Below are 23,240 nucleotides of genomic sequence, written 5' to 3'. Positions count from 1 at the left end.
AGCAATGTTTTTATGCCTCTAGATGTCTTTCAACTTGTGAATACTTTTGATCCTAATTCAGAATTAAAAGATTAGGCATAAGGAGAACTGTTCCTGATATTTTTTTTGATGATGCAACTGTAATTGCCTCTGCCAGAATCATAAGAGCATGAAAAATCTGTGTATATTATATCTCATGTATGAAAATGAAAGACTTTTGACTGGCAGTTGAGAATTTGTTTCGCTTGGGGTTTTTAATATTAGTTGTATTTCTAGGAAATATTATATATCCATATTCTTTTCTTTGATTTCTGCTCTCTCCAGAATATATCTGCTCCACTGTTAATAGTGATAATAATGATTTGTGAAATGAAACTTGAAAACTTATGAATCATTTTTGGAAGTATAGTGACTTACCTTCTTGATATTTGATTCAGTAAATATAGACGAAGCTAGGAGTTTGTGTGACACAAAAACATCATATAACATGCAATGTGTTTATTGGTTTTCATTGGTATTTAGGACTTTACTCTCTCTGGGAATTAGTTCAAATAAGGTGTGCATTACATATGACACGCACTTTGAGAAATTAAGTTTTCAGAATTTCAAATTAGTAAGCAGGTTACATTTAATTTACTGGTTTTAGTATAGTGCACAGTATAGTTTTTAAGCAGCGTAACTGAAAGCTATCCAGATGTATTTGATGTGTTATGTACAATGTGAGTGTTTTACAGGGTGCTTTTTTTAGCAGGGATAACATAAGGCATAAAAGAAGGGTGGAAATGATCTTCAAGTTAATGATTTCCAAAATCCAGCTTACTTCGGAATCATTATGTCTTCTACAACTTGTATTTACAAGTTGAGTACAATAAAACACTGTAGCATATTTTCACCTTAAAAAGTATGTTTAAACTTTCTTGATAGTGTTTTGTGTTAGTTTTTCTTTTAAATGTAAATGTGGTGTGGTATTTTGTGGTGTTTTGTTACTATTATCGGCAGCATTCTTTATTTGCAAAGTTTAGGAATTCCATGCTCCTTTTGCCACTGGAGATCATTTTGAAAAAAAGGTCTGTCTGTATGTGCATGCATGTATGTGTTTGTCTATAAATATGTGTCTGTGAAGGTCATATGAATGTGTATGTGTTTTGTTTTCAGCAACCAGCAGTGTGATGCAAAATGGAGAGAGAATAGATGTCCTGCTGCTCGTTGAAAAAGGAAGGTAAGGTTCCGATCTGAAAAATATTTAATCTGTTTTTATAGTCATATCGTAGAATTATTGTTGATAAGTTCTGGAGTTTTTTAAAAACTTAGGGTTGCTAGTAAGAGAGTAAATTTGCAGAGTTTTTAAAGGAGGGAATATCTTTGTGCATTAATTATATTTTATGTCTGTGTCACAAAATGTTAACAAGCACTACTTAATTAAAAACTGTTTTCCCACTGAGAAAACTATTCCCAGATTAGTCTGCCAATAATGATTTCTTCAAAAGGATCTAACTCTTTTTACCTTGTAAAAAAGGAGTAGCTCTTCGGAGCTTTTACTGTAAACTACTTGATTTTTTTAATCATTCTTATGTCTCAGGATTCTGTATCTCAAGCTGCCTAGATCAGGTTTGAGAGGATATGAATGGGTCCTCTGGTTAATCTTATTGTAATATCTGATCTGTTAACAATATACTGTCTAGGAAAAAACATACTTACAAAGCAAACACGATCCATATCTGCTTCCAAGGAGGTAATATTTGGCAGAGATGACTGTATCATATTTATATGATAGAGGTGGTTGGAACTTGAGGTGAGGTATGTATTTCTGCCTCAAATATGTGTACAAATTCAAAGATGAAAGTACAAATTGTGGAAGATAATTCTTAGTTTCTAGTAGGTTGAGGCTTTTTTAATTTCCATGATAGGTTATTGGGCAGGAGTCTGTCTTAAGTGGTACAGTATTTATGCAGTATTTTGAACAGCCAATAATAGGTTGATAAATGGAGGGTGTTTCTTTCTTTGGCAAACAAAAAAAACTTCGTAGATACCTTTGACATCTATTCAAAGTTGGAATAGCTTGTCAGAAATGCATTGTAACTTGTGTGTTAGAATTTTAACTCTTTCTAGGATATGGTATAAGTTTCAGAACTGAGTAGGGCTACGCAGGTTAGAAGGCAACACTTTTTCTTGTCTTTTTGGGGCAGTTCTGTTTTGAGTTGAGTTTTTGTTTGTTTGCTTGTTGATTTGATTTGTTTTGGTTTGTGTTTGTTTGTTTTTTTTTTCAAAAAAACATATTGAAAGATGCAGCGTTAAGTAAGCTATATACACCAAACACGGAACCTGAGGTATCCTAGTCAAGGTGCAGTCTAAAGATGGATATAAACCAGGCATATAATTTCATAGGTATTAATGCTGAGAAAAACTTAGCTCCAAGTCAGGTTTTATTATTTATTTCATTAGATTATTTCTTTCAAGTGAGCGTAGGTTTTCCCTGAACCACTCTAGTAGTTTAAGGGAAATTCTGGACTATTTGAAAATAATTTCAGCAGGGACACTGGCTGATTTAAGGTGGACATGAATATATTTAATTTTTCTTCACTGAAGTCTGCCCTAAAAATTTAAATGCGCAGTCTTCACATTATCTTAAACATTGAAAGCTATATGGGTGTATTGGCTATGGCATGGTGATTGTTTTTTAGGCTATTGCTTCAAAACTATCCAAGTGTGCAGTGCAGTTGTATGAGATGGCATCTTAAAGTGATAAGCAATTTAATGTGTGTGTGGAAGATGATTAAATATAAAATCACCCTTGTCTTTAGACTCAATTACTGTAAGCGGAAATAAAGCTGCTAATCCTCTTTGTGCTCCTTCAAGCTCTAGATAAATTAATATCCTTGAGATGTCATCAGCATCAGCTAAATGAAATGTCAGTCTCTAGATTTTCCTATTCTGTCTGTTATTTTGTATCAGTGCTCGTCTAATGTCAGCTTTGGCACAGATTGATCGCTTGGAAGAGATTCTGTGTAGATGACTTCCTTGTTAATTTGTTTATCACTTAAATGCAGGATAAATTATAAAATAAATAAAGAGTAGTATTGAAAGAATTTAGTTAAACAAGTAAGATTTTTCTGGAATCAGGAAAAGCTTAGGAGAAAAAAACAACCCATCAACCATAAACCAAACCAAAAAAACCACCATCCTTTGCATAAAAAAATAAATGTGGTGAATTTCTTAAAGTGTTTTGTTAAATTTTACTAGAAAATTTTATGAAAATTCCTTGAAGTATTTTTCTACTGACTTTCCATTTCTTACAAATACTTATGCCCTTTGTTTCAAGTCTCAATCTTTGGACTCATTAATTAAGGAAAGTCACACATTTACATGTATTATATCTTTCTGTTTCATACCTTTTCTTTTAATTACTGTAGGTAAAAGAATTACTTCAGTTGTTACAAATGGACTTCTCACTTAGGAATGATTGCATATGCAAGTAAACATTTTCACAACTTATAAAAACTTCAAGTCTTATTGCTAAAATTATTACCATGTTATAAATCTAGGAATTCTTGATTCTTAAAAAGATAATAAATTTGGGATAAAAAAATGTAACATTAATCTGATACATATCTACTCAGAAGAAGAATTTACAGTTAATTTTGGGACATAACATACATAGTACTTTAGAGCTTGTATAAAATACAAGAATTCAGAGACAGTACTACCAAAAAAGGCATGTGAGAGTTTCCCAAAATGTCTTAGATATTAATACAATCCACTCTACCTTTTATTTTTTTTTGCTGCCTCTTCCTTTACACTGCTTTCTGCTTGGCACCCTGCTGTTCATTTATTCTCTGTACGGCCTGTTCAGCTGATGATGTCTATCAGCTCAGAAATAAGAGGTGGCAATCATACCAGGTAATAGCATATCATCAGAGGCTGAACCACACTAAAAGATTTCTGAAACCACAAGACTGCTTCTCTTTTGAAGTATCTTGTCTTTTTTGAAGCTCAATGGAAATTTTCACAATAATTCTAGATTACTTAATTTTATATTATTTTTTTTCGGATCTTATACATGTTAATGCTTGTGTTTGTCTATCTTCACTAAAATAAATTACAGAACACCCTTTTATTAACACCGACTGGAATTTTATTACATTCTAGTGTCTATTGGAGCATATTGTCTAGACTGCTAGAACAGTATCTAACTCAGCTGGAAATCTTGACTTCTCACAGCACTGTGGTGTGTAGTTTTACACCCTAATCAGATGGCCATTTGCCTCTTCTTGCTTTCACTTTCATAGCTGAAGTATTCCAGTTTCGTAGTTGAAATGCTTCTTGACTTCTTGCTAGAAGTGGCAAACCATTTTAAGGTTTTCTGTGTTTGAGGCTTCCCTTTGTCACAGAGGTGTCCTCTGATTTGATCCATATTCAGTTTGGATTTTTTCCCTTGATCTCTGTATTTTTAAAATGCTTGTAGTGCCTGGTGATAGTTGACCTCCTGTTGCTATCAATAATATGCTGTCCAAACAGAAGTTGCATGGCATAGTAGTGAAGCAGCTACTCCTGTGTAGTTCAGCAGAGGCCAACAGAGGGATCTGCATGATGAAAAGAAGGAAGTTGCTTGAAAACATCTGTATACAATAGTTTTTAAATATATCTTCTATATGTAGAATTTAATGCAAAATCTCTAATGCTAAGTTTTAAAGAAGCAGTTATACAGGTAGTTCAGTTTCAAACATTTCTTACATTTTTCTGAAATAATTTAAGCTCTCTCTTAGGTGTCAGTGAATGTTTTCAGACCATAATGTAATCCAGATGGTGCTTTTTTCCCCCCTGTTATGCTTGTGATGTAGTTAGCTCTTTCTTATTATGGATAATAAACCTGCCCTACATACTGGCACAATTTCTTTAGGCTGATGGTTCATTCAATGCTTTCTTCTTAACCCTTTGATGATAGCAGTAAGTTTTCTCATAAAATGCAGTTATGGACACAAAATTCTAAAATCCAGAATTAATATAAACTTAAGAGTCAGATGAAAGGGCTTGTGCTTCCAATATGGTGTGCTGGATGTAAGACCTTTTGAAGGGTCCCTTGATTAAATATTGCTTGAAAAAAAACATTTTAATGGAATATCTATGCTTCAGTTGCAGTTTGATTTTGCCAAACAATTTCATATCAATATTTACTTTCTTAGTACCTATGTTTTCAGACAGGTAAATTATTAGACTCTTGTGGGAATTGCCAAAGGGCACTAAGTTGTGCCAATGTCTGTTTCACACTCTCCCTGCCCACCTTACCCAAAATCTTCTGTTAGCACTGCTTTCCCATTGCACGGCTGTGCAACAAAGCTTAGAGACATAGCTGAAGCTAGGGGACTTTGCAGGATGGGTTAAAGAGAAGCCTTTGCACTCCTGTGGGTGGAGTGTGGTCACATTTGTTTGTCTGACTGCCGGGGCAGAAGGATGTGCTGGTAGTCAACAATAAAGCTGTGTAGGTAATGGTAGCTTCCTTAATGTTGAGACTCGTTGATCTGCTGCAGTCCTTGTGCCAATTCAATTCTCTCAATTCACTAGGGCAGAAATCTACATTGGCAGGCTGCCTTGCTTGTTCGAGTACTTAAATTATTAATTTCTTGGCTATGGACTGTATGTGCTTCACACAACATAGCAAAAATTCTGCCATTTTTCATCATATTGTCATTTTTGCTAACTATTTGTTATGAAATGTGAGATCTTTATCAATTTTTAGAACTGAAAAATAGCACATATGTAAACATACTATAGAAGGCAGTGCATTTGTATTGAAGGAATGCATTTTGCTTGAGTCTGTGGAAAATAGTTGGTAATCTGCATGGTAGATCTTCATAAACATTATAGTATAAATTCTTTCAAGCATGATTACTTCTATAAACTCTTTAAATTCCTCAGTTTTGTGCTACATGGGACATAACTATATTTCAGCCTGTGTTTATGCTTAGTCTTAAGCTTTGGACTTAATATTACATTATATTTTGATAATGACAATTATCAAAATTGTCAAAATTTAGTTCAGTGTAAAATGCATGTATTTGTTATTAATTCTGTCTGAAAACTCTGTGAAAGAGATGAACACAGAGATTAAATCTGCAAAGTTATCTCCGTTGTTTCATGAACTTCTGTGGAAGAATTCTGCTGTTCTTGAGGAGAGTTCTGCTCTTCTGCTGGAAAGCATTTCCCCTTTCTTTTTTATTACTTCCAGGTTCAAGGAGATATAAAAGTAATTTCCAATTAGGGAAAAAAATACATTTTCCCCGAAGGACTAAACTGAGAACGACTGCTTTAAGCATCTTATTTCTAAATTATTTTGTGTTTTTCTGATTTAAATTTATTCCAGGTGTGTTCTCTCAGCCAAAAATTATTGAGGTTTGAGATGAGCTTTTGAAGCCACTTCCATGGGAAATTGACTGAGTTCTGAAATGTGTCTGGCACTAGTTTAATATTTTTTTCCCTTCTTTGCTCTTGTGGTATTGTAGTGAAAATGTGTCTCTGATTTATCTTACTTTTGATGCTGCCACTCTGGAGATTTTTGACTGGGCAAGTATAATTTTTTCAAAAATAATTAGTTACCTTCTATGAACAATCTAGGTTCCATGATAGCAGTATGTTTTTCATATTTGTATTTCTTACCAGCAACTTCTCTTTCCTGCCTGTTTTGGTCCCTTGGGACTACAACTTAAACAAAAACAACCTTTTCTTTGGTAATTATTAAGTACCCTCTTCCTCTGTAACTGCATTGAGCTCAACAGCTTCTGAAATTTTAGAAAACAATGAGAACATCATCACTTTGTACTTCTGAAATCTTTTTCTAATGTGATGCATTGAGGAGAAGATGGAAAGATCCATAAAATACAAGGTGATCTTTTCCACATAGTTTAGGTATTTCATATATCACAACAATTGATTGACAGGCCCATGATTAGACTTTCGTATCTCTGTGAAAAATGCTGATAAGTTCATGTGACCTTTGAAGTTGAGTACGGTATTTTTTCTCTCCTCCTCTGGTATCAATTCATTGATATGCAGCAGAGTTGCCCTTTTCTTGTTTTGAAGTAATAATATTTTCACTTTACAGTATGTGCTTCCTGTATAGATCATAATTCTTTGGATAAAAAAAAAAATCTGTTGAGACTTCCATTTATCCTTTTGCATAATACGGTAATGTGAGTCCTGCTGTTCTGCAGGGGAAATAAACACCCAGTAATATGCATATATATGTACATTTCTTCTGTTGGAAAGCACCGTAAATCTTTTATAAATCATTGTCCTAACCTCTTCTGATCTGTGAATAATAGTAGGAAATGAGTAGAGGATCTTGCACTGTCAAACTTTTTTCTACTCCTAACCTTTTACTTTCCTTATGTATGTGTGGCAGTAGCAATACCAGAAAATGTAGTGATGTATTCTTTACAAGGCATTGATTGAGAACTACCTGTTTTGACAAGTCTTAAGGAAACTTTGGACAGCACTGAATTAGGCTCACTCATTTTGCTGCAAAAATAGGAGAGGTTTTGGAAAATAATTTGTTTTTTCTCAGTGGAAGAGAGAGGCTGTGTTTCTGCTATACAGGCATATGTGGTAGTTAGTATGGCTTTTGAAGTCATGAAGTAAAGACTTCCTAGAGAAGTGGTTCAGTGGAATGAAATATTTTAGTGCCATCTACTCTGCTGCTGTAAGACTCGGTCTGTATGGTGGATCCTGACAAAGGCTAGGATCCTGGCTGTGTAATACATTGACTGCATCCCCACTTCCTACCAAGACAGGAGTGCTAGAACGGAAACATTTATAAAAGGAAAATTGAAATATATTAACAAAAAGAGATGAAATTAAGTATTCCCTCATCATATAAGATGCTTCCCCCTCCAAAAATGAAATAATCAAAATAAATGTATTTTCTATTTACATGAAACTGTTTCTATAGAAGTTCAGTAGAGCATTTTGACTTATCCTAATTTGCAAATAAATGGTCATTAGAGAAAATTGATTCCTTAAATGTCTTTAGTAGGACATAAGACAACATATGTACCAAAGTTTGCTTACTGTTTTAACACTTTAAACAGCTGTTTATTACACACATGCATATGGTTGGACATACCCCCTTAAACTTTTCAATTTTGATATTTGCTCTTAGAAGCTATCTTGTCAGGGTGGCACACAGGAGATTAATGGAGCTTGCTTAAATAAAAGAACAAGGCCCAACTCGTAGCTTTTTCATATATGTTCCTGGGCTTTGTGGTAGTGGGTGATCATTTTGATACTTGTGTAAGGAGGGAAGTTCAGTATGTCTCAGTTACTCTATAGAAGAGGTTGATGGGTGTCTGGGGTGTTTTGGGGTATGAATACAAAAGAAGGAAAGCTTTTTACAGTGTTGAAAGTTGTCTCTAAATTTGTTTCCTTCTTCGCCGTGGCTTGGACGTATGAATGGATAATGTAGGAGCAAGTCTGAAGAACAGTAATTAAAATGTTGGCAGGTGCTTTCAAAAGGCTTGTGACAGTGTTTGTAGATCTTCTTTCATTTTTTATGGCACTGGTAATACAAATGAATTTGGAAGAAAAAAAAACGATCACAGCTTTAAGTGGCGAAAGGTGCCTTGATGTCTTACTCCAAGTATATCTATTTTTTTTTCCTTTTCTGAACATCTGCTTTGTTGCCATGGTGCAATAACATCATTTTTTCATTTCTTTCCTGAGCTCAAAATATTTTTATAATTTTCAGAACGCTATACATCCATGGCCATACAAAGCAGGATTTCATGGTCTGGTATACTGCAATTGAAAAAGCAGCAGGTACAGATGGTAATGCACTACAAGATCAGCAGCTCAGCAAAAATGATGTCCCTATTATAGTGAACAGCTGCATAGCGTTTGTTACACAGTATGGTAAGTAGAGTGGATTTTATTCAAGCTAAGATCATTTGTATAATACAGAAGCGCCCCCAGCACCAGGTCCTATTGAATGAGTTTATATATTACTTAAAGTAAAGTGCCCCTCATTAGCCCTGACATTCTTTAATGAGATGGTGCAATATACTACCACACAGCTGAGAATGGCTCTTTTGGGGAAATACAGCTTGGTAAATGCCGTTTATGGACACTTCTCTATTTTAGATTTTGCATTGTTTGCCTTATGAAACTTAGCCTCTGGGTCCACTGCTCCACTGCAGACAACTCAGCCCAGAAAATAAACTCTGCAAACCTGGAAAAGCTGTGATCTGAACACATCTGGGAAGCTGGCATTAACTGTGGGGTTGAGTTCAGTCTTAGGGTGCTGTTTTTTCAGTGAAATAACCTGAGGATTAGTAGGTTACCATTTATTTCAGTAAATTTTGCCAGGATAACTTTCCCTGGCATTAGGTTGTATGCAGATGATGTTTGTGTCCCTTTACTACTGCAAATTCATGAGTTTTCTGGTGAGATTGCTACATGCATATCAACCCTGTCTTAGGTATAAATGTGTCTCTAACCTCTGTCAGTATGAGAGCACCTAATTTCTATTTGAGTCATTGAAGTTTAGCTAAATAACCTTTGGATAGGGCACACTGCTCTATTGTAAATAGTTGTATTGGGGTTGCGCCTAGTGCCTAAAAGTAAGAAAAAAAGCTTTTGCTAAATTATTTTTAATTATTAGCAACAGAACTCAAGTTTTGAAAAAGAAAAATTTTGACTACAGTAACACATGCAGTGATTAAAGGTAGTCATGACTTCATTTTAAGCTATATGTTTTCTTTTTAATTTTACTTTAGTGGGTGGTTTTTTTTTTGCATGTAAGAATAGTAGCTGACTGATGTCTTCAAGAACATGAGAAAAATCAGAAAAAAGGGTATTTTCTGCTACTTGAGGCTTTTAAGAATAAAATATTTCAGGTTGGATGAATGCAGTAATACTTTGAGTCTTAAGATAAGTTCATCCATAGAGTAATAAAATAAAAGGAGTTTTCTCATGAAAGCAGCTGTATTTTATGTGCAGTATAATATCTATCATCAAAAATTCTTCTATTTACTGTGCCTCTTGAAAGTGCTGTTTTAGGAGGCCCTGAAGAGATTTGGGGATTTGAAATGCCCGTAGAATACTCTTGAAATAGTGATCCCAGACTTGTTTACTATTATGATGAGTATTCTTGCAAAGAGGTCTAGCTGGGTAGAAGAAGACTTGGCAGTGTTTTCACTAAGAAAGGGAGTCTGAGTGAAAGATCAGAAAGATACTGTTAGGAAATGCAACCACATATAATTGTTTGGCATCCACATATAATTTTTACATAATCATGTCTGGAATTTTTGAAAGAATACTTAATTTTACATTCATTTATTTTTCTCTCCTGTATTTTTGTGCCTTAGGTTTAGGTAGCAAACAAATCTATCTTAAGAATGGGGATTCGTCCCATGTGGCTGAATTGCTGGAAAGCTTCAAAAAAGATGCAAGAAGTGTTAAACTAAGAGCAGGAAAACATCAACTTGAAGATGTGACAGATGTACTGAAAAGTTTTCTTTCTCAAATAGATGATGCACTTCTGACTAAAGAACTTTATCCATTCTGGATCTCTGCATTAGGTAAGGTATTTAATAATATTCCATACAATAAAGGTTATATGTACATTTTCAGTATCAAGTTTGAGGGACTTGTTAATTTACTTACCCCGTGTCAACCCATGTTATTTCATAACTGGCAAAACAATGTAGTGAGGAAAAAAATATTTGGGGCATGGCTGCAATAGACACATGTTAATAAGAGATGATTTTTAGAATGTCCTTTAAAATGTTAGTTTCTATATTGCAGTATTTGCAAACTGCAAGAAACAAGTGGTTTCCCTGCCAAACTATGCTATAAAATTGCAGGCACAGCAGTAAGAGATGCAAGGGAAATGCTGACAGAACGTTAGTTTCTATCTGAATGCATAGGAGTCACATAGGCATATTTCTGTGTGGCACATTTTGTCTTTATAAAGAGATATTAAAGCATATTCCTCTTTGATTTTATGTAAGTTCAAATATATGGATGTTGCTTTAATATGAGCCACTAGACTTTCAAGAAATTAAAATATTATCAATATTAGACATTTTCGACCTTTAAACTCAATTTCAGAGACTAGAGGAAAAAGTATTAAGAGTTTATTCACTTACCACATGATTAATTGCATCAGAAAACAGAAGTTCTGAGGCAGTTTAGATTTGTCAGCTCTTTTTAATGGTGTTACAGTGATTCCCCTTCCTAATCTGTACACATGGCTAAAATTCTACTTCAGCTTTACAACAGAAAATCCTGTCCTGTTAAGCGATACAGAAGGTACTTCTTGGAACACTAAAATATTTAAGAAAATGGAGAAGAAGACCTTTAAACTGTTGTTTTGTTATTTACTTTTTCTGCCAATTACCAAAGAAATCAAACAGTCAGTAGTTAGTGAAGAGCACCATCAATCAGTCAGAAGATTTCTGTGCATTCTTTTCAGAAACTTGAGAGAAGCAAGGGACTGAGAGGGAAAAGCTAACTAATTAAATGCACTCTACATTAACTTTGTATATGCCCTGAGCATAATGGGGCAGCACAGGAAGGCAGACTTAAGGTAGAAAACTGTGGTTGTGTTTCAGATGCTGTCATTCCCAAATCTGGAATTCCTGCCATTGTTCAGCTATATGTAACTTATTTACCAGCCCTTTCCCCTTGTTCTCCTCTAATCAGTCTTATATATGCTTAGATCCTTAAACTACTTTGTGCTCTCAGACATTTTTCCAGTAAATATTTAAGATACAAAAAGGTCTTTTCCTTTCTCTTTGCTAGGAACTCTTATAAATACATTTGCACTTGTGCATATGGAGTTGCACTCACACATGTACATCCTACAGATTAAATATACTTTAAGAGAAAATGCAATTGCTGTTCTGGCCTTAATCTTAAACAGTGGCAAATGGTGCTTGAATGTAGATCTGTCTCTCTTCATTGGTATTTCCCTGAACTGGTGTACAATAGTAGACATTTTTAATAGTATATTTTCAGCATTGCCTTTATGAGGAAGAGGTTGATTTGGTAAATAGTAATTTTAAAAGACTAGATGCTGCTGATATAGTTAATGAGAACTGCTGTTGGTTTTTAGTGTGCATTGTTATTAATGCTCAATGATTATTATTTCCTGGCAGATACGCAGAATGAAAAGGAGCGTGTGAGGAAGTACAGAGCTTTTATTCAGAGTCTTCCGCCAGTCAATAGAGCAACTTTGGCTGCTTTAATTGAACATCTTTACAGGTCATTGCAAATAAAGCATTGTAGCAGAGAAATTATTGTAATGTGTTCTCAGTATAACTCTACAATATATGAAATGTGGCTTGTTTCATTCACCAGTAATCACAAAAGCTTATCTAGTTGCAGCAATTAATTGCATTTGAATTCCTTTAATTGATAATGTGTTTTTTCTTTGGTTGTATTTTTAGGTGTAGGTATCTATAAAAATCAATGGATTGGAGCAGGCTTACAGGGAGAGAGGGCTGCCAGTGTATGTGTCCAAGTAGGGTAATTTTTGATGTAGCTTCTTTATGCAATTTCATTTTACTCCAGTCTACTAGTCTTCCAGAGAATTGTTACAAATGGTTCTTGAAATTAAAATATTTTTTTCAGTGAAAATGTCCTTCTCCACAATCTGTTTTGCACATAATAACTTTGAGAATTACCTACCCTTCCTGTTTTTCATCAGTGCTTCATTTAACTGAGGTAGCAGTAGAGAATATCCAAAATACAAAACTTGTTTAAGCACCAAAGGTCATGACTTATTCCTAGATCAAATAAGGGGCAGAAAATTTGTAAAAAATATTTGACAGGATGATTCTGAGGTGTCAAGGTTAGATAGTACTGGTCTATGTTATATCATCTATTGAACAAGTCACATTATATTTTTGGTGAATTGCAGTGAGTGTAGAATAGGTAGGAACTTCTCTTTACAGAATGTTGTGTTTAGAAATTATGGTACATAGCCAGGTACATTGCCAATGTAATTTAAAAATATTTATGCGATTATGAAATTGATTGGTGCCATTATTTGGATAAAGACTGTGCTACATATTGTGTTTAAGAAGTTTCTAAGCATGTCCAATTAGAGATACTAATATGATGTTGCATCTGTTCTGAAAGTAGTATGAATTCATGCATTTAATGGCCAAAATTCTGTGGTAGTTTAAAGTGTTTGCCTCTAAAAAAAGATATGTTATGTGAACAACAGGAGTAATATGAAAACTTTACTATAGGGATAGGAACTAAGAAGGACCTAATTTCTTTCCACTTTTTTTTTTTTTTATCTTTGATCTCAAGTTTGTAGGATATACTTATATTACATAATACAGTGAAACTGTGTTTGGCATTGATTTGGCCTCACCTGGAGCTCTGTGTGCAGTTCTGGGGTCTGCAGTTAAAGGATGTTAAGGTGCTCGAATGTGTCCAGAGGAAGGAAGGCAGCAATGCTGGTCAGAGGGCTGGAAGGAATCACCTGTGGGGAGTGGCTGAGGACTCTGGGCTTTTCTGCTTCAGAGAAAAGCAGGCTGAGGTTTGACCTCATTGCTCTGAGCAGCTTCCTGAGGAGGGGAAGGGGAGAGGGAGGTGCTGATCTCTTCTCCCTGGTATCTGGTGGTAGGGTGAATCATGGAAATGATTCAAAACTGCATCCAGAGAGGTACCAACTTGTTGTTAGGGAGGATTTCTTACTAAAAGGGTGGTCAAACATTTTAACAGGCTTTTTAGAGGGATGGTGGATGACCCAAGCCTGTCAGTGCAGTTGGACAGTGCCCTTAGCAACATGCTTTAGCTTTTGGTCAGCCCTTAAGCAATCCAGCAGTTGGACTAGATGATCAGGTATTCTAACTCAGGTATTCTATTCTGGTTTTATTGTTTTCTATTCTAAGTAGTTTTGATATCAGTTGAAATGCAGCTAGAAAGTTTTCATTTCTGTAATGAGAAATAAAGAGTATAAAAAATATTAAATAAATAATAGTACATGTTTTCATTGCATTTAATGTAGTAACCTTTTTTTTAAGTGCTCTCCATATTCTGTAAAGGAGCCTCAGACAATCAAAGGAACAATGAAACTATCTAGATATGTTTATTTTTCCTTCAACAGAGTGCAGAAGTGTTCTGAAATTAACCACATGAACCCTCAGAATTTAGCCGTGGTGTTTTCCTCATGCTTATTTCAAACTAAAGGCCAAACCAGTGAAGAAGTCAATGTAATTGAAGATCTAATTAAAAATTATGTACAACTTTTTCATGTACGTATCTTTATATGCATCCTAACTGCTCAGATGTTAGAGATTCAAAAATATAAAAATCTGCTTTAAAATGGTCTTCCTACTAGTTCAACAATCTGAGAATTTACAGGGTTTTTGAACTCTAATTCAGTGGATGTTTTGCTTGTCCTGCTTTAAATTTTATTTCCCAATTAGTTTAACCTGTGTAGGAAGGACTATTTATGGGATGCTGTGAGCTACTGTTGTCCAAAATGATGCTCATTCTCCTTTCTAGCAAAAGCTTACTAACTTTAGGATTTTTTTAAATTATGACTATTAAAAATACTGTTTCTAATCAGATTTTATAGGCCTGATCAGAACTGAAGCATAGAAGGATTTTGTGTTCTTAGTCTCTGAACTGTGATTGCAATTTGTTTTGTTCCTTAGACCCGGAAATAATGTTAAATCCAATTGGATAGAAAAGCTACTACTAGCAGCAATGCATATTAGCCATTTTGATTTGGAGTTGATTGTGCCACTATAACATTGTTCTGCAGTTTTTCATTGATTCCTCTCTATTTCAATATGTATTCCATGAAGTTTATAATAATGAGTTCCATCAATGAAGAGCTGTTTCTGACTGATAGAATATTTTGCATGCCTGCTTCTATGAGAACATGATTGGCGGTATTGGCAATTGTTGCCATAACTGTTAATAATCAATCCAAAATTATTTATTTTTACAGATAAATGAAGACCAAGTCAAACAAATGGACATAGAAAACAGTTTTATTACAAAATGGAAAGACACTCAGGTAAGTTAGGCATGGATAAAAGGGAGTGAGGCCTTAACATCTCTGTACATAGGTGTGGCTGCTCTACTATTCATCAGTGAGACAGCATCGCCCCAGGCACTGCACAGATGCAAAGTCACGCTTGAACCAGGTGTGAGATAAAGTGGCTCAGCTCACCTTCTTGCTCTCCTCATCAGTCCTCCACAGCAGTTTGCCACAGGCTTCCAGTTAGGGTTAAAAGTAATGATGTGGTGCAATTGAGTGATGTAACAGCAGCGCTGTAATCATGCAAGTGTCATGGGTAATTGGAAGCTTAGGCCTCAAGCAGCTACAATTAAGAATTATAAGAATTCTTTACATTTAATGACTGAGAGTCTGACATCATTGCATCAAAATGTGTGCATATAAGTGGGAAAATCAGTGATGTAGATCCTTAATACTTTGGAATATACAGGCTGCCTCAGTAGTATTATCTCTGGTTATGCAGAATGTTCAGAGAACAACGGAACTGAATTGCTGCTGAATCCCTCAAAGTTCACATGTCTGAAATGTCACTGAAGTTCTGTTCCAGGTGGCACTTCATTAGTCGCTTTTCATTTTCTGTCCACCATATACTTATGCCAGCTGTTGCAGTAATTTACATCACATTTTCTCTCCATACGGTTGTTTATGTGAGCCCAGTGGAAATCATGTGTCAGCTTCATTCTTATTTCCAACCTTTTTCTGTAATATCATCTGAAAAGCAAATTTTATAACTAAATGAGCCTTTTTGAGTCTGTGCCACTATAATTAGGCAGCTTTCTTCAAAGTAGCTTTGTAATGCTTTTCCTCACAAATGTTTCCATTAGTTTTCTATTCTCAAAGACTAAACTAACTTAAAAGTTGCTGGATTTCAGAACGTGAATGTTCTTTAAAATTCAGCACTGACAGTTATTTTTTCTATAGAAATGTAATCTTAGCTTCTGTAAATTGGTCAAAATGTATCCCAAAGCTGAACTGTTTATATATATATGTGTGTGTGTGTGAATATATGTATGTTTCTATATATTTTTCTTTATCTTTTCCTCTGTTTGTAGTAGTATACAAATAAGTAGCATCACTATCAATACCATTCTCACAAAGGAAGACAAAAGTTATCTTAGTGTTAATTTGATTATGAATTCTTTGTATTTGCCTATTAATAGAATGATACGCCTTGTGGTAGTTCCTGTTTCTGCCTTAATTTTTCTTCCTGTGCTCTGATCATCACTTATTTTTTAGGAAATATTTTTTGGTGGTGGACTGAGATGAACTGCAATCTTTTGAAGATGCCTATGACTATACTAAAAGGGAATTAGAGCAGGCAAAATGTGAGACATTTTTAACTTTAGAAAAATAAAGTAATTTCTCATCCATGAAAATAATTTTATTGCCATAGATGAGCAAACCTAGTTACAATGGAAAATACTACATATCCCTTCTCATAAATCATTCTTTTTGTCGTGATCATAAAGTGTTGGATTTACTGCCTTTCTAATTTCTTTCTGAGCTTTTTGTTGTTAGACATTCTTAAATAACATTTGTTAGTCTTGAGCATATGAAATTTATATATGTCATAAATTTGCTTTATCTGATTATTCCACATTAGCATTGTGTGCAGAGTCTAGCCTTTTTTCCAACAAATTTGAAGAGCTATATTTAACAGTGGTTGATATCAGGAGCATTTGTTTTAATTCCTTCTTTAATTAGGTAATGACAAGTTTTCATTGTGATTAAGAACCATAAATACACTATTTGTAGTAATGGATTTTTATTTTTTTGGTATGTACATATGACTGCATGGCTGAAATAGTCTGTTATTTGTAATTTTTCATCTCACTTTTAACTAAGTCATTTTGGGGTTACAGTCCTTTTTCATTGTTTTAAATTCTATTAATCTGTTTTGATTCTGAAGTGAACCTGACTAACCTCCAAATCAGAGTTATGGGTGTGGCAGTTTAAGATACTGAGATATGCTCATGTCTTAGACTTTGTAGTCTTAAAGGTAAATTTAAAATTTCCACTTATGCCATGTTGCCCTTAGTTTTCCTGCACTTGGATGTATATTTGTAAATTAATGTTAATTTTGTTTGATATGATTCAGTTGGATTTATTCAGGGTTTAGATTTTTCTCCTGAATCTGTGAATCGGTACTTTTTTCCTTACACTAGTTAAATAATTGTATTCTCCTCGCTAAAAATGTTTATTTTTAACAATCAAATTTTTTAATTCTTTCTTTTTAGGTTTCCCAGGCTGGAGATTTGCTTATTGAAGTTTATGTGGAAAGAAAGGAGCCAGACTGCAGTATTATAATCAGGGTTAGTGTATAAAAATGATACAGTAATTTTTATGACGCACTTTTTCTTGAAGAATATCACATTTATTTTAATACATGTTTTTGTATAAGTACACAGTGGAAGTATGAACTTTTGTTTATCACTGTTCTTTTAAATATTTTAAGAATTTGGTGTGTTGCCTTAATTACGTAAAGACTGATTATTATGCATTTTTGCATTTTTGAGAGAAATTTTGAGAAAAATGATACAATTTTAAAGCAGAGGTGTCCTGCTTTAGTTCTGCTGTAGTATGCAACAGTGTAAATTCTCCCAGCTCTACATGTGCAACACATGAGTGCATTAACAAATACACAATGAATGTTGGTTCTATTTAGAAGTTACTAGCATTAAAGTGACATTCCACCTTTCTTTTTGTCTGTGGCTTTCTTCTTTCTTTGAGTGTTAAGAAACTAAAGCTTGTTACTGACTATAATAGAGATTTTTGAGCTTTCTATTTAATAGTGTATTTAAACACCTGCCTCTCCATGTAGTGGTGTTCTAAGATAAAAAAAATGGTGCTTCTCTAATATTTATCTTCCCACACCCAGGAAAATATATGAAAGCTTTTTTTTTTTTCCAGTTTTTTCTGGGGTAGAGAAAATGAATTTAAAGCTAACAAGTTAATAGTCATCTTAAAAATATAACTTCTATCTCATGGAAAAGAATAAGGAAAGCCTGCTGGAATCTGATGGGTATTTTGTGGGTTTCCAGCTCAATTTTTTTTCCCCCTTTTTTGTTTTCCCTTAGGGAAATTGCAGGAAGGAAGACTTTGAAAAAATGTATCAGAAATCAGTAATTGAAATGTATTATAAACTGACTCACTTTGTATTACAGGTATCACCTTTGATGGAAGCAGAGGAATTAACTAATGATGTTTTAGGAATCAAAAACATTATTCCCAGCAAAGATGATATCTGGGCTGCTTTTGAAGTACTTGAAAATGGAGAATTAGGTTAGTGACTCTTAAATGTATGTGTGTCAATCAGCTTTTATTATTTTAGTTTTTCAATACTTAATATCATCAAAAGTTTATTTAAAGACTTCATGAAAACAAACGAAAAATAGCCTTCATGCCAATGTTTTACATTTGGTTATTGTGGCATCTGCATGACTTCTTTCTTCATTTTGCCAGAAATGATGTGATGAATTGTTTTAAACTACTTATAAATTAAGGGCTGAGAAGGTGTTCTTTATATTACAGCGCTTTGCAGTTCATTAATCATCAGCTACAGAAAAGTAGGTCTTACCAGTAAGTCATATTGGAAAACCCTATTTTCTTAAGAATGTCAGCACTTGATTTTATAAGCAATAATGCTTTCCAAAAAATTAAATGAGAAAATACATGTCATACTTTGGGGAAAGGATCTTTTCTATTTTGCTAATTCAAATGTTTAATGTACATAGGTGAATAAAGGAGGCATAAAGTATGTAACTCTTTACACACTTTAAAGTGTGTTTTTGGCAAGTGGCATTATGGTGTATGGAGCAGAATCTTGAATAATTTGTTTGAAATATGGTTCTGTTGCCAGCAAAAGCAAATGTCACATGGCCACAATATTCATGAATGATAAAGAGGCTTTGACATTGGGAATACTTCATACATGCTGGAACGTGTTTAAAATGCTGGAGAATTTTCTTTATAGAGATAACTAAAATAATGTAAAGTAGTAGGGATTTTGTCAATTAAAACACATTTTGATGAATATTCCCTGAGATAATCTTAGGGAATTTTTTAAGAATACATGGAGACAGAAATATGTAACATCTATTTGCATTTCCTAGTAAGTTTCTGATCTTAACTGTTTCCATGTTGCAGAGGACTGTGAACTTGTTTATTTCTATAGTGAAGATACCTGTTTTCAAGTCAAGAAAAAAAATAAGAAAGTGGACAAAATAAGATTACTAAATATTGTTCTAATATTTTTTGTTTGTTTTGTTGTATGTGATTTTCAGATGTGCTTACAATAATTCTTTCAGTTTTACTAATATTACTTATGTCCTCAGTCTTGACCCTGGCAGTATTAGGATGGAAGTTTATTCTCCCTTTCAACTGAGAATCAATTATCCTGAGCCTTCTTCACATCTTACAGTCTGCTGGTGATGCTGTACAGAGATGTAATACAGAGTTCGTTTCCAGATTCATAGATGTGGGTGACAACTGACAAAGAATGCTAGCATCTCTTATCTTCAGAAGAGTCCTGATAATTCCTGCAAGTGCAGTGCAAATCATATTTCTTTAGACGGAATAACAGAAAAACATTTGAATTATATTTTCTTAAACTTGATATATCGACACAGGAACATGCAAACCAAACTAGATATGGCCAAGAGAACATTAAAGTAAATAAACAGATAGACCCCACAACAGCTTCTTCATGCATTTAGGTGCAACAACTAATGTTTTAGTGGGGTATGGAAATGTTGTCTGAACTAATGACTATAGAAGACAAATGAAACTAAGCTAAGAGTGAGACATAGGGCCCTACATAACACAATAAATATGGGCAGGACATTAGAGTATATCCTACTGAAAGAAGAGTTTCCAACACAAAGTGAAATGGCACACAAGTGTTTTAAATCCAAAACAACCAACCAAAAAGCAAACTAAATTAGGTCCTAATTCATCACGTGACTCCTGTCAGCAGAGACTGTGTTGATGAAATGTTTTCTTCATGGATCCCTTTCTGGAAGAATCAGTGCATCAAAATGTGTATTACTGTTTCAAAATAAAAATAATTTCGTAGTAAAGAGACACTCAGGTAGAGACACTCCTGTGATCTTGCGGCTGAACCTAACAGGTTTGCAGAGGACAAGAGCACAGAGAAAGTTACTTCTAGAAAATATTTGGTCCAAATGTGACACTGAAGAACAAAAGACTACTTGAGTCTTTGCTCCTGCAGGTTGATTCTACTAGTGTCATTTGACAAACACCATGAGGCATTTACAAATTAGTTCAGATAGTGACACATAATGACAGAAAAAAGTTTGCATATTTCTTTCAAATGTACATCAGTAATCATGGTGTCTTTCTGATAAAAATTAGTTTTCTGCATCTGCATTTTTTCCTGGTGCAGTCTGCTACCTGTCCAGTGCATGGTGGTATGCTGCTTGCTACACTGAACTCTGATTTTTTTTTTTACTTTTTAAGTTTTTATTTTATTTTTTAATATATACTGTCAGGAAAACAACCCCTGAGAAAGCAAGAAAATTAGAATAATATTTTATAGAAAGTCAGTTTTTAGTAATAGTTAATGTTGTTTAAAGTGAAAATTACTGGTTTAGAACATTTACTAGCATATGATCACCTAAGTGAAAGAAAGGGTAATCAAATGTATGTGTTGACTGCTTGCTGTTCAAAATACTAGAATTGCAGTATTAAAAATCAGCTAAATTATTTGCATATAGAAAAGTTGCAATAATTGATGATTTTATCAAGCCTAATGCAAAATATTTAATACCATATGCTTTTACAAAATAGGGTGTATATAATTTTTTTAATAATAAGTGATTGATGGATAGTTTGTAAATGAGGTGTGTTACCAGTAAAATAGTTAATGGTTTTCAGCATGATGATTTATGTACCATGTAATCCATGATGACAGATGGTCTTAAATGTAACTATAAATAAAACAGTAGGTGTTTACTGTGGGATTGCTGGTGTTCTAGGAAGATGTGGTGATTTGCCAGTCTCTTGCCTCTGATTTTAAAGTTCTTCTTAAAGTGGATTTTTTCTCTTGTACAAAGGCATCAAGTGTTTAAGCTTTATCACGTGAGAGTCCAAAGTTTCCCAAAAATTCAGAAGTTTTACCATTTAAAACAAAAGGGCCAGAAGAAGTAGTGATAATGAAATAGGGGTTGAGCTGCTATCTACAGAATGGTATTCTTGTTAGGCTGCTTTGGTGTCATATCTGAATAATGAAATATTTGTATGGGTGGTATCACAGCTTTACAGGTAGCATAGGTAATTTTGCATCCCAAAACAGCAGTGGTTTTTTCTGTCATGAAAGTGTGTTATTTGTGGCTTCTGCTTTCTGAGGCTCTAGTATTCAGGTGTTCTAGAAAATGCCTCCTGCTAGACTGTAGTGCTGGAGAGTCCCCAAGCATCTGTTGACATTTCATATTCATCTACCATAGCAGGAATGAAAAATGAGATTATGGCTGCATACTTTGCCCTTCAGTACTCAAGGGACATGGCTAGACTGTGTGACCCAACATGACTGTGTCGTAGGGGTGTGACTCTGCAGGAGCCATACCCATCTCTTCTCAAGACCTGACCCAGATAAATTGGTATGCAAATGGGAACACAGATCTATTGGAAAAATCTCTCTTTGGAGATAAAATGACATTTGAGCCCACAAAGCCATTGTTAAGGCTTTTGTGGGTTCATGAATTACAGCAGGTGCTTGCTGCTGAGCAGGTGAAAACCTTCAGGGATGTGAGTGTGTCTTCTCCCACTCACATCAGTGTTGCATCAGGCTGTGCTGTTCATGTGACACTCAGATTTCTGCTGGATATGGTAATGCAGATTTAGGGACAATTTGCAAGATCTTTTCTGCCTTCATTTGGTAGGTGAACTGGGGTTTGTATGGAGTACTGGTTGGACTTTCTTATCACTGCAGTTTTTCAATTCTGTGTAGGTCTCAGAGTTTCTCTTCTAGGATGGATGATGCCTATCAAAAATGTGTGTTTGAGCATCTGAAGTTTTGCAGTGCACACATACAGTCTAGTCATGCCTTCAGTGGTAGTTTAATCTTGCAGTACTTTTTGTACAAGATTGAAATAAACAGGGCAAGTTTGGATATTCCCTAGCCACTGCAACAGGGAGAAGATCTAGTAAGACCACATGCTTTTCCCCTCTAGTAAAAAGAATCTAATGAAACCAGGAATCTGTTTCAGTCTGCTTTGATCAATAACAGACAGTATAATCCATACCAGTTGGAGGCATTTTTTTTTCACTGTGATCACTCCAAATTCTTTGGCTCTTTGAATGCAGAGAATCGGTAGTTACGGTGTTTCATTTTCATACTGAGCATAGGCCAATAAGGCACAGTATAGTTGGAGGTCTCAGTTCTGTTTGATCATATTTAGGCATGTCCTGTAATTGGTCCTAACTTTTGTATTTAGTTTGAAAGCAATGCTTTTGTGTCTTTACATTAAAAATTTTACATTAAAAAAGAGTCACTGAACATTTGGCTACTGTTTGTTTAGTTTTATGTTCATTACCTGTGCAAACACTGCCAGCAAAGTATAGTCAGTAAAGTGCCTAATTGTCTTATTTTTGAAAGCAGTATTTTTCTTCTATAGTTCAAAGTCAATGAGACCTTGTTGTTTACAGACAAATGTAACTTGTGAGTGCCTCCAATATTGTTGGGTTTTCTCTTTTATTTTAATTCCAGTTTTTTATGTTTTGTTTCTTTGGCATTTTTCAGAACGTCCTCTGCATTATACAGAGAATGTACTAGAACAAGTTCTTCACTGGAGTTCACTACCAGAGCCTGGCGCTGCATATCTAATAATAAAGAGATTTCTAACAACAGACATGGTGAATCTCTGCAGTGGTATGTAATTTTTTTAAAATTTAGTTATTTTACATGGAAATATGAGGATGGCAATTGTTTTCATTGGAGCAAAGTGTCCCAGTACAACTGAATTACTGCTACTTCATTAAAATTGCAGATTTACAGAGGGTTGTGGTGACTCCCTATGGAAACACAGAGATTATGGATGTTTGTTTCTACAAATTATAAGCTCTCCCATTGAAATATAAAAGTGTACAGAAATTCTGCAGTCAGTTCACACTTTGTGAGCTTCTGCTGTGAAGCTTGAAACTGCTCTTATCTAGGTCATACTGTGGGAATATATTTATAAACCTGTGGTATGCTAATAGAAATTTC

The 23,240-nt window shown here is 34.5% G+C and overlaps 1 protein-coding gene across 1 annotated transcript in view; it reads left to right on the top strand.

The window, feature by feature from the left end:
- Positions 1 to 23,240, top strand: part of ARAP2 (ArfGAP with RhoGAP domain, ankyrin repeat and PH domain 2) — a 113,523-nt gene that overhangs the window by 67,317 nt on the left and 22,966 nt on the right. Inside the window, exons 19-27 of the mRNA XM_063157761.1 lie at positions 1,135 to 1,198; positions 8,717 to 8,880; positions 10,335 to 10,547; positions 12,129 to 12,234; positions 14,093 to 14,240; positions 14,945 to 15,013; positions 17,254 to 17,328; positions 18,181 to 18,298; positions 22,776 to 22,904. Coding sequence (XP_063013831.1) covers positions 1,135 to 1,198; positions 8,717 to 8,880; positions 10,335 to 10,547; positions 12,129 to 12,234; positions 14,093 to 14,240; positions 14,945 to 15,013; positions 17,254 to 17,328; positions 18,181 to 18,298; positions 22,776 to 22,904 — 1,086 coding nt within the window. The remainder of the gene's footprint in view (positions 1 to 1,134; positions 1,199 to 8,716; positions 8,881 to 10,334; positions 10,548 to 12,128; positions 12,235 to 14,092; positions 14,241 to 14,944; positions 15,014 to 17,253; positions 17,329 to 18,180; positions 18,299 to 22,775; positions 22,905 to 23,240) is intronic.

This window comes from Melospiza melodia, chromosome 5, assembly GCF_035770615.1.
Source record: "Melospiza melodia melodia isolate bMelMel2 chromosome 5, bMelMel2.pri, whole genome shotgun sequence".
NCBI lineage: Eukaryota > Metazoa > Chordata > Aves > Passeriformes > Passerellidae > Melospiza > Melospiza melodia.
The sequence above is the reverse complement of the archived record's forward strand: the minus strand, read 5'-3'. Positions and strand labels throughout refer to the sequence as shown.